The sequence below is a fragment of the Clarias gariepinus genome, chromosome 3 (assembly GCF_024256425.1).
Source record: "Clarias gariepinus isolate MV-2021 ecotype Netherlands chromosome 3, CGAR_prim_01v2, whole genome shotgun sequence".
Lineage (NCBI taxonomy): Eukaryota > Metazoa > Chordata > Actinopteri > Siluriformes > Clariidae > Clarias > Clarias gariepinus.
In genome coordinates this window covers 18,225,330-18,236,630 of record NC_071102.1, presented here as the reverse complement: position 1 = coordinate 18,236,630, position 11,301 = coordinate 18,225,330, and the positions used below count along the sequence as shown (strand labels likewise).

At 39.7% G+C, this 11,301-nt stretch overlaps 2 protein-coding genes across 2 annotated transcripts; one reads left to right on the top strand and one right to left on the bottom strand.

The window, feature by feature from the left end:
- Nucleotides 1–8,727: 8,727 nt before the first annotated feature.
- LOC128518376 (hemoglobin subunit beta-like) lies at nucleotides 8,728–9,562 on the bottom strand. Its single transcript, XM_053491459.1, has 3 exons — nucleotides 9,392–9,562; nucleotides 9,057–9,279; nucleotides 8,728–8,929 (listed from the first exon to the last, which is right to left on the bottom strand). Exons 1-3 carry the CDS (start codon nucleotides 9,478–9,480, stop codon nucleotides 8,798–8,800), a joined length of 444 nt encoding a protein of 147 aa, XP_053347434.1. The 5' UTR covers nucleotides 9,481–9,562; the 3' UTR covers nucleotides 8,728–8,797.
- A 969-nt stretch (nucleotides 9,563–10,531) lies between these two features.
- LOC128518382 (hemoglobin subunit alpha-like) lies at nucleotides 10,532–11,301 on the top strand. The gene is made up of 3 exons (XM_053491464.1): nucleotides 10,532–10,690; nucleotides 10,793–11,000; nucleotides 11,090–11,301. Exons 1-3 carry the CDS (start codon nucleotides 10,596–10,598, stop codon nucleotides 11,216–11,218), a joined length of 432 nt encoding a protein of 143 aa, XP_053347439.1. The 5' UTR covers nucleotides 10,532–10,595; the 3' UTR covers nucleotides 11,219–11,301.

The following is an 11,301-nucleotide window of genomic DNA, read 5'->3' as shown; positions in this document are numbered from 1 at the left end:
AAATTTCATGCGGTCTAATACAATGATTCTTGCATCTTAGTGTATCTACACCTCGCGCTGCAACAGCTGTCTACAATGTATGATTGTACCACAGACACAGATTATTTAAATGTAGATATGATCACTAATTATAGTTAATAATTCAATAGTTAATTAAAATGCAGCTGTGGTTTGATATAACTGTATTCCCCTACATGGCTCTATCCTAAAGATAGTGGATTGTTAATATGTCTGGCTGTCTGGATGTATAATGGACACCTCAAAACTGTTCCCCACTCATATTTCTCTGGGACATAAGGGTAAACCATATAAACACGTTGTTTGAGGTCTTGGGAGAATAGAGTAAATTGACCGATAGCGCCATCTGCTGTTTTGGAAGAGGGAGTTGCCCCATTGCATTTGTGAGAAAATAGGTTGGGCGCATGTGTGAGAAAATACGAATGGATGCATTTGTGAGAAAATACGGAGGGTGCATTTGTGAGAAAATACGGATGGATGCATTTGTGAGAAAATATGGAGGGTGCATTTGTGAGAAAGTTGAATTTTTTCCTTGCAAATAGGATTGTGTTTGTTTGCAAAACGCTGCATTTGTGAGAAAGTCGTTTTTTTCTTTGCAAAGCAGATTGTGTTTGTTTGTTAAATTTTGGCACATAATTAACTCCATATTGTGTCACTTTATTCTGTGAGCGCACAGAAGAGTGAGAGAGTGCAAACATAAATTATCTTGAACAGGAAAAAATTATTTTCAGCGCACAAAAACAAGTTTAACATCGCGCGCGCGCGAGAGAGATTTAGCGTGCAGAAACGAGTCTAAAAGCACGAGAGAGTAGTGCACTAAATATAAGTACATTTAAATTTAACTGATAATATACTGAGACTTCCGAATATTAAAATTTGTTTTTTAATGTATACTTTCTGTACATTTGTACAATGATTATTTCAAGCATATTTTTTTAAAATATACCAAAAATACATTGAAAAACAAGTTTAAATAAGTATACTTTGGAAATTAGACCAACCTTTCACCTAAAGTATATTTTCCAATAATATATTTTTGAAAAGTGCACTATAATACAATTATTTTTAAGTATATTAAAAATTTAATTCCAAAATTTGGTAAAAGCATGATGTTAGTATACTTTTTATATATTAACTGACGGTACAATTTTTTGTAAGTATATTTGCAATGTACTATCGAGGATTTCAATATATTTGTAATACACTAAAGTGTATTTTTTTTTTCACTGGGGAACACATTTGCATTACAGTATTATACAAGACTGTGTGTACTATATTATATAATAAAGTATATTTGTATTAACCACAAAGTGTGCTTTTTTAGTATTTGTAATTGACCAGAAGTAGAACAGCATGCTACTGCTGCAATAAGCATATACTCAGTATATTAATCATGTGTTCGTAAGATGTAACACAGTAAGAATTGTTGTAATGTACTTATTATACATTAAATATACACTGGAGATCAAAATTTGTGAACAATTTATAAATAATTAAACAATTCTGAAATAATGTAATCTTCACTGCTCAACAGTTAAAAGAGTTTTTGACCTGTCTATACCATGCTACCAGAACACCTTTTCCACAAAATAACTAAGGCATTTCGACAAAAAACATTATTTTGCAGAAAACACACTGATCAAAATTACGACAAAATTTTCTGAAGGTTACAAAAGTCAGCAATTAGTAGGAAGTGTACAGGCCTCTGCTCTGAATGACTTCAGCACATCTGCTGCCACAGGACAGCACTAGTCTCTCACACTGCTCTGGTTTTTTGGCCCACTGTTCTTCCAGTCTCCTCCACAGTTCAGTGACTGGGTTTCTTGGCCAAAACTTTGTCGCCAAGGTATTTCCAGAGGTTCTCTATTAGGTTAAGATCAGGACTCTAAGCAGGCCATGTCATTATTTCAATGTTTTCAGTTTCAAGGAACTGATTTACCCGTTTTGCTGTGTGACATGGAGCGTTGTCCTGCATGAACACTGCGGGCTGATTGGGTGATGAACGTAGGGAAGGAACCATATGTTCTGATAAACATTTGCATTCACTCTGCCATGTAGCTGTATAAGAGGCCCAACTCTGTATAAGAGGCTGCAGAAAACATGGCTCAATCCATGACACTTCCTCCTCCACTTTTCACTGACTTTTTCCTGTTTACACACTTTGGGTTCAGACTTTCTCCATTTTTTCACCAAACATAATGTTTTCCATCGGACCCAGATAAATTAAACTTGCTTTCATCTCTGAAGTGAACTTTGGACCAGTTCTCCTCTGTCCACACAACATGCTAATCAGCAAAGCTTAGTTTAGCCTTTTGATTCTTTCTGCTAATTAAAGGTTTGGTCACTGCAAAGTGGGCTTTCAGTCCAAATGTTCTTAAACATCTAGACACTGTATGACGATACAGATCCTTACCCTGTTCAGCGCTGAACTGGTGAGCAATTCCAGCGGCAGTGTGGAAACGATTGCCCATTGAGATCCTCCGCAGTATGCTGTCCTCTCTTGCATTTGTCCTCCGTGGATGACCAGCCTTATTGCGGGTGTCAGGAACTAACTTTAGGTGACCAGAAGACGTGGCCTTAGCGGTTAGCCCTTTGTAGCGTGAATGGTAAACCCAAACGCGGAAGGACATAAATAGGCAGGATAATCACGCAATTTAGTCTAAGGACTCTTACAAATGGGGAGCAAGGAAAAGACACAATCTAACCCGCGTCCTATAAACACACACTCAATCTGAAAGCCAACCCAAGAAAGTGAGTACTCACGAATTGGCAAACGAATCCGAAGTGGCATGGGCGAACTCAATGACTGAGCGATGTGCTGTGCCATCTTGTCTTCTTTTATGCTTCCTGGTTCGCGACCGTATTACTTCCGGGTCCTAGTGCCGGTCGCGGACCGAGTGTGCATGACCCTGTCCAGGACCGGCTCCAGGCGGTCCTGGGGGGGAGGATACCTGGCGACGGTAGTCCCAGACAAGCTCAGGGTCGAGGATGAAGCGTGCTGGGATCCAAGACCGTTCCTCGGGACCGTAGCCTTCCCAGTCAACCAGGTACTGAGTGGCCCTGCCCCGAGGGCGCAAGTCGGTCTAGGCGGGATCGCCCTCAATGATTTGGGGAGGAGGAGCTGGGGGGTGGGTGAAATCATAGGTGAAGTGATGAAGGGTTTTAGATGGGATGTATGAAATATGGGGTTAATCCGGAGCACCGCAGGCAGCTGGAGCCGGTAGGTGACAGGGTTTATCCTTAGAGTAATGCGATATGAGCCAATGAATCGGGGTGAAAGTTTTCGGGATTCGGTGTGTGGAGGTTCTTTGTTGATAGCCATACCTTGTCACCTACTTTGTACAAACGTGCCGGAGGGTGTCGACGGCAATGCTGGGTGATGTAACTGGTGTTGGCGTGTTGGATGGCAAGGTTGGCTTGATTCCACAGCTATTGACACCTACGGACCAACTGTTGAGCCGATGGTACGTCAACTTCCGGTTCTTGATGGGCGAACATCGGAGGTTGAAAACCATAGCACACCTCAAATAGGCTTAGGCTGGTGGCCGATGAAACGTAAAAATTGTACGATAGTTCAGCCCATGTGATGTAGCGGGCCCAGGAGCGCTGGCGATCAGCCACAAAACACCTCAGGTAGTGCTCCAGACTACTGGTGGAATTGATCAGATGGCAGAAGGTCTTCCAGAACCGGGCGGTGAACTAGGGCCCCCTGTTCGAGACGATGTCCCTTGGGAACCAATGCAGTCGGACTACGTGTTCCAGTATCAGCTCAGCTGTGTTTTTCGCTGATGGGAGTCCGGTGAGGGCCACCAGGTCTTGGAGAACTGGTCAACGATGGTTAAGATGGTGTTTTTTACTTCGGAAACCGGCAGACCCGTGATGAAATCCAGGGCGATGTGCGTCCAGGGCAGTCGAGGAACTAAGAGTGGTTGTAGTTCTCCAGGTGTTGGTTGATTGACATCTTTGGCCCTGGCGCACACCGGGCATGCCTGATGCCTGATGTCTTTCCTAATGGAGGGCCAACAGAACGCCCGTCTGATAAACAGTAGGGTTCAGCGATTGGTGACGAGTGGCCCACTGGAGAACCTCCATTCTTAGGCATTGGGGCACATAGTCGTCCAGGCGGCACGCTTGCCGGTCCGGCTTCCGCAGCCTGTGTCTGGCGGACCCTCGTTTCCAAATCCCAGTGGAGGGGTGCAATGATCCGTGAGGAGGGAATGACAGGCATTGTCCGCCCGGAGGAGGTCTTCCTCATGTTGGTGTGATAGGGCGTTGGTATTCTTCGACCCCGGGCAGTATGACAGGTGGAAATTGTATTGTTCGAAAAATAATGCCCACCCTGCCTTTCGTGGGTTGAGCTGTTTTAAGTTTCTGATGGTGATGAGGTTCTGGTGATCAGTCCAGACGATAAATAGCCAGTGACGCCATAGCTAGATCTCTCCACTTTTATAGAAAATAACAAAAATAATCCTAGATTTTTATTTAATGCTGTAGCCAAATTAACCAGAAATAAGACCACTGCAGAAATCTCCACAAAAACATCATGCAATAGTGAGGACTTCATGAACTTTTTTAATAATAAAATTTTAAATATTAGGCATAAAATTGAGGCTTTGAAACCGAACAATGTAATTGATGCAGATGTTAATCTAGCCATGTCAGATTAGAACCTAGAATACTTTACTCCCCTTGAAGAGAATGAACTAATTTCACTCATCTCTTCTGCAAATTCATCAACCTGTATATTAGATCCTGTACCGACGCATTTTCTTAAACAGATATTACCAGCAATAACAGAAGCCCTGTTGAGAATAATTAATTCTTCACTCAGCATTGGTTATGTTTTGATTGTGTAAAGCTGCTTTGTGATGATGTAAATCGTTAAAAGCGCTATACACATAAAATTGAATTGAATTGAATTATGTTCCAAAATCTTTTAAATTAGCAGTTATCAAACCAATAATTAAGAAACCTGACCTCGACCCCTGTCAGCTGTCCAATTACAGGCCAATATCAAACCTCCCGTTTATCTCTAAGATTTTGGAAAAGATAGTAGCGGAGCAGCTATGCTCATATCTACTTAGAAATGGCATACATGAACTGTATCAGTCATGATTTAGGCCTCATCACAGCACAGAGACAGCACTCTTTAAAGTAGTAAATGACCTCCTATTGGCCTCTGATCAGGGTTGTGTAACTATGCTTGTATTACTTGACCTCAGTGCAGCTTTTGACACCATTGATCACGCTATTCTTCTTCACAGATTAGAAAACGTAGTAGGAATTAAAGGTACAGCCCTCTCCTGGCTCAGATCCTATCTGACCGATAGTAAAGTATGTAGACTTAAATGGTGATTATTCTGCATATTCTCTAGTGGAGTTTGGCGTTCCGCAGGGTTCAGTTTTAGGTCCACTGCTTTTTTCCCTTGACATGCTTCCTCTGGGCAACATAATCCGTAAGCATGGTATTAGTTTTCATTGTTATGCTGACGACACACAGTTATATGTGTCAGCAAAACCTGATGAGAAAAAACTGCTTACTAAAGTTGAGCAATGTGTGCAGGACATAAGAAATTGGATGCTAATTAACTTCCTTCTGCTTAATCCGGATAAGACAGAAGTTCTAGTCATAGGACCGCATACAGCTAGGAGTAAAATTTTAGATCACACTGTAACGTTAGATGGTCTTTCTGTTCCATCAAGTGTGACAGTAAAAGACCTTGGTGTGATTATAGATTCCAGCCTTTCATTTGAAGCTCATGTAGATAATATTACCAGGATAGCATTCTTTCACCTCAGAAATATTGCCAAGATAAGAAATATATTGTCGCTAAACGATGCAGAAAAACTAGTTCATGCTTTTATCACCTCTAGGTTGGACTATTATAATGCCTTACTGTCTGGTTGTTCAGCTAGGTGCATAAATAAGCTTTAGCTAGTCCAGAATGCAGCAGCGAGAGTCCTCACTAGAACCTGAAGATATGAGCACATCACCCCTGTCTTATCCTCGGCTTGCTCACGAGGGACAAACTGACTATTCTGATTCATACACATTAACATTTCATACAAACTTAAATAGTTCTTTTAATTGTGGAAAGCTGCTTTGCGGCAATGACAATTGCTAAAAGCGCTATACAAATAAAATTGAATTGAATTGAATTGAATATGTCACCCAACACACCTTCTTGCATGGGGAAAAAAAATCCACTGCATTTGGCGCCATAGTCTCTCACATGATAGCAGGGAAAGGCACAGCCAATTAAAATGTTCATATGTGTTTTGGGGGCGGGATGACTCAGGGAGAGAACGTGATGTATCCCTTTTTCTGTGTCTAGGTTAATGTTGACAGCACTATTTTTTAAAAAGTGGATTAAATGATTGATGGGGACATTTTAATCGAGAAAATTGGTGGGGACACATCCCCTCCGTCTGCCCTAAATCTAACAGAGATAATCGGTGTAAAAAACATACGGGCTAAAGGGTTAGCAATGCTAATCGGATAGCCAGTGGCGGTTCTAGACTGAATTGCTCCCCGGGTGAGACTCCCTCCCGGCGCCCTAACCCCCCAAACGCCAACATGACAAAACTTTACATTTTGTACACACCACACGTTTTATTGTAGTAATAATGTAGTTTTATTACACTGTAGTGAAACAGGACACAATTGAAATTGACATCAAAAGACTGTTGGCTGCAATATTACTCATAAAAATTTCAAATTTAAATAAACATGCCCTAACATGCTAAATGTCTGTCATTAGACACTTTATTAATCGAATCTAATCTAATCTAATCTACGGGAGGAACAGTGGTTGATTTACTGCCTCAAATTATATGCTTTGTCATGTAACAGAGTTATACCAAATGGAAAATGTCTTTTAAACTATCTAAACATATGTAAATTACACTGGCTATTTACAGTATACTGCAAACATATTGTAAATATATTGGCTATAGCCAACATTAACATAAACAATGGAAATAAATAACTACTTGCAACAGTTTTGTTGCAAAGCATAATTTTGTGGTTAAATTTAATTAGATCGCATGTTGTTTATACTGCTGAAAAAACAATAGAACCCTGCCCAAAAATAATAGAAAATGTAATGGATTTAATGGTTATAATGGGTATTGTTTTTGTATTGTACTGGTTTTAATGGTAAGTATAACAATGTTTGCTGGTATATAGTAATAGTTTACTGGAAAAAGTTAATGGTCCATAATGGTATTTAATAGAAACCATTATAATTTCTGTGATGGTTTGTATATTAGGTTTTTATTGTGTGTGTGTTTTTTTTTAGCAAGGTAAGCATAGCAAGCATCATAAGCAAGAAGGCTAACAAACCTATAGAGTTAACGTTATGCTATAATTAACATAATGACATGAATACCTTAATCATACAGAGAGAACATTGTTGCATACCTTTATCTTTTGCCTGTTTCTCCTCATCTTCTTTTCTTTTTTTTCCCTAGGCTCCTGACAGCTTTGGCCTTTTTCTCTCCATCGCTGTTTACTTTGTAATTGACGATTCTACACATTTCCCCCAATGCTGTCACTCACGACCAGAAGTCAAGACTAAACCAATTCACCTTAACATTATAACCGTTTTTACCAATTTTTTTTTACAGAATTAAATAAATGAAAAAAATATTGGTCTTTGTTTATAATATTTTGAATGAAATGTGCGTTATTTGTAAGAAAGTAATTTTTCCCCGGTCCCTCCTTGACCGCTTCATTTGGGAGAGTTGAACTTTACTCTGCGCCCCCCTTCCCCCTCCCCCCCTCCCCTCTCCTCTCCGCTCGCTCAGCTTCTGTGCGGCTCCTTCAGCAGCACGGGCGGCACAGGTATCATAGATAATAAAAAAAACGCTTAGCGGCACAGATTATTATTTTTTGCTTCAAGTTCGTCGCAGACGGCTGCCCCGTTCGCCCATGCCTAAAACCATGCCACTGGGGATAGCCAGCTAGAAGCAGGTGTGCGATAGAAAACTAGCAATATAAAAATGTTTCGAGTAGGTTTAAAAATACATACGTGTTCACTCTTCATAAGAGGACAAAAGGTTAGAATATAAGGCTGGATTATGCTAGAAAATTGAGAGGTTTAAATCAGCTTGAACTCGGAAAAAGCAGCCTATACGACCTCTGTATGTTTTACCATACGTTTATCTATGGGGCCTCTAAACGATATCGAATTTGACAGAAAACCCACTATACACTACCGTAGTAATAAATGGCTTAAAGCTAATGACTAACACTTTGAGCACCTCTTGTAATTGTAGAATCTTAAGGAACATATTTCTGGAATAGGATGTGTCAGCCAATGTATATATATTATACATGTGAGAATATTTACATGAATAGAATTTTATTTTGACTGAAATGTATTAGTTATTTAAAGGTATAAATGACATTTGTGGAAGTTCACATTTTTGAGAGTAAAAGCAGCTGTTAATGTGAATGATGTCACTATGACCCTGTGGCTAAGTGTCAGACACAAATACTCCACTCCAGTTATCTTAACATATCCTACGTAAACTTACAATTCTATATATTTTTTAGCAATCTTATCATTAGAAATATTATTTCTTCTGAACCCGCCATCAGCAAACTTTACTGGATGTGAGCTAATGTTTGTAGCGTCCACATAAAATGTCATCAAGATCCTTCTTTTACTAGTTGACTTTCAGCAGAAGACAATACAAAGAATATGTGCTTCATGTTTTATTTCATGTTTTAATCACAGACAAAGGCATGCATGTTTTATTCTTTGATGCTTGCTTAGATGTAATGCAGGCTCAGAGCATCCACAACGACACTCAAGAACTTATGCACAACCTCGTGCACATCTGGGGTGAAGACAGAGGGTCCAAACTTTGCAGCGAGAGTTTCGGTGACAGTCTCAGCAAGGAGCTGAAAGCAGACAATTATATAGTCATAAACAGACGATAGGTTGTAGCTTGACATTAGAGATAATCAGTCCTAATGTAAATTGCTTATAACATTTTGCATTTTGCAGATATACTGATGTTAGACCTACCCAGAAGTTGCTGGGATCCACATGCAGTTTCGAACAGTGCAGTTTACTCAGCTGTTCAAATGCACCCTTAACGTTGTCCATATGCTTCACAGCATTGTCCAGACCACCCTTAACCACCTTTCCATGAGCATGCACCTTGGGGTTTCCTTCGATTGCTGCGGCATTGGCTAGATTACCAAAGGAAGCGAAGTATCTCTGGGTCCATGGATAGACAATCAGAAGCCTGGGCAGCAAAAGTGATACACACATATGTAATATCCAAGGAACCCACCGAAAGAAAAACATATCAGACTTAATTTTGTGAAGTTTCGAATTTTCACATAGCATAAACCTACCTGGCCAGGGCATGTCCGATATCGTCACCAGTGACCTTACCCCACACGTCGTGGATGACTTGACGCTCATGGTCTGACCAATGAACCATAGTGATGTCTTAATGAATTCTCTGAGTTCTTGAGCAAAACCTGTTCTGAACGATTCTTTACCTATTTTGCATCGGGGCTCTTTTATTGACGCTTAAACTCCCCTCCCTTCACTGAAGGAACATTTTTATTGGACGAGCTCCGAACTTTGGCAAGCTCAAAACAGATCGGCAGCGAGCCAGACATTAAATTTTTTTGGCTTATGCTTGGGTGATTAGGGCGTCTCCCAATTATACTCATCTGCACCATCAGATTAGTTTTTACAGTGAATGTTAAATAAGATCACTTAAACTGCATTACGGCCCCAAATCCATTAAAGCTTTATTCAAACATCCACATGTGTAAGTACATGTGTATGGCTTATTACTAATCACGTAAAATAATTTTTTTCGTAAAAAAAAATTATTAATCGCAACATTCTTTGATCTTATATCATTTATTTATTATAAGAGGATTTAAAGCTTAATTAAACTTACAGATGACCAACCCGTAATGAACTAGAATTTATTTTATAACTGAAATATTAATCAATACACCAACCTAGGCAAAAGATTTTATTATTTTACGCCTTTGGTGGTTCTAAGACTAATTCTAAGACTAATTTTTCACATTACATTTTTTAGTGTTGTATCAATAAACAGAGTGTTAATATAACATCCTACTGTAGGTTCAGACCAGGACCAGTTAGGCTCATGTGAAGTCTGAAAATCTTAAAGCTATTACTGCTAAGATATTACTGTGAAACAGCACATAAAATACTGTAATTCTTTTTCTCTTTAAGAAATGAATAATACAATTATTTGGTAATAATCTAACAATCTAATTATTTTTGTATTTTTCTTAAAAATAACTAGCATTTGTTTAAGTCACCCTGTAACTTTTTTTTTTACTTGTATTTGTGCATCTAAAGGTCATCTGAGTTTATTACGCAGCGTTTCAGCCCATTTTGGAAAAGATCCAAATATGACTAGACAGTTAAAGTAAGAGGTGGAGTCTAGATTTACTATGGCAGGGTGTGCCTGATATCAGACTCAATAAAAAGAGGCACACAGCTTCAACATCCACAAAAGAATTTTGCAAAACATTTTTTAAGCTGAAAACCCAGACAAGTGTCACAATGAGTCTCACAGCTAAGGACAAGGCCGTTGTGAAGGATCTTTGGGGAAAGATCTCTTCCAAGGCTGATGAGATCGGCGCCGAGGCATTTGGCAGGTGAATTAATCGCTTTTAATAACTGGACAACAAATTGTTGTAGTACATACTAATTTATACTGACTAATTCTTTTCTTATTTGCTTGATGTTTTTTTATGCAGGCTGCTGGAGGTCTATCCTCAGACAAAGACCTACTTCTCTCACTGGTCTGATCTTCATCCCGGATCACCCCAAGTGAAAAAGCACGGTGCCGTAATTGCCAGGAAAATTGGAGAAGCCGTTGCCCACATCGACGATCTTTGCGGATCCCTGACCGCACTAAGCGAGCTGCATGCTTTTAAGCTCCGTATTGACCCTGCTAATTTCAAGGTAAGCAGCAGACTATTAATATGAATTTTTCTGTGTTTCATTAAACACAGACTGTGTTGTGACAATGCTTTTATTTTCCCCCATTATAGCTTCTGGCCAGGACCCTTAAGGTGACCGTGTCCATGCTTTTCCCCGGGGACTTTACCCCTGAAGTTCAGGTGTCTTTTGACAAGTTTCTGGACAACCTGGCCTATGCTCTGTCTGATAAGTACCGCTAAATAAAGTACCAGTTTCAGGAGACGTCGTTTAAATGACATCCAGAAATGATGGTGACAATAAACAGAATTAAACAATACACAAA

What these genes read in the sequence shown, in the direction of transcription:
- LOC128518376 (XM_053491459.1), bottom strand. Translation starts at nt 9,480, where the DNA reads ATGGTTCATTGGTCAGACCATGAGCGTCAAGTCATCCACGACGTGTGG. An exon ending in ATCGGACATGCCCTGGCCAG is followed by an intron (nt 9,280 to 9,391) that starts GTAGGTTTATGC and finishes TTTGCTGCCCAG; the next exon opens with GCTTCTGATTGTCTATCCAT. An exon ending in TGGATCCCAGCAACTTCTGG is followed by an intron (nt 8,930 to 9,056) that starts GTAGGTCTAACA and finishes GTCTGCTTTCAG; the next exon opens with CTCCTTGCTGAGACTGTCAC.
- LOC128518382 (XM_053491464.1), top strand. Translation starts at nt 10,596, where the DNA reads ATGAGTCTCACAGCTAAGGACAAGGCCGTTGTGAAGGATCTTTGGGGA. An exon ending in GGCGCCGAGGCATTTGGCAG is followed by an intron (nt 10,691 to 10,792) that starts GTGAATTAATCG and finishes TTTTTTATGCAG; the next exon opens with GCTGCTGGAGGTCTATCCTC. An exon ending in TTGACCCTGCTAATTTCAAG is followed by an intron (nt 11,001 to 11,089) that starts GTAAGCAGCAGA and finishes CCCCCATTATAG; the next exon opens with CTTCTGGCCAGGACCCTTAA.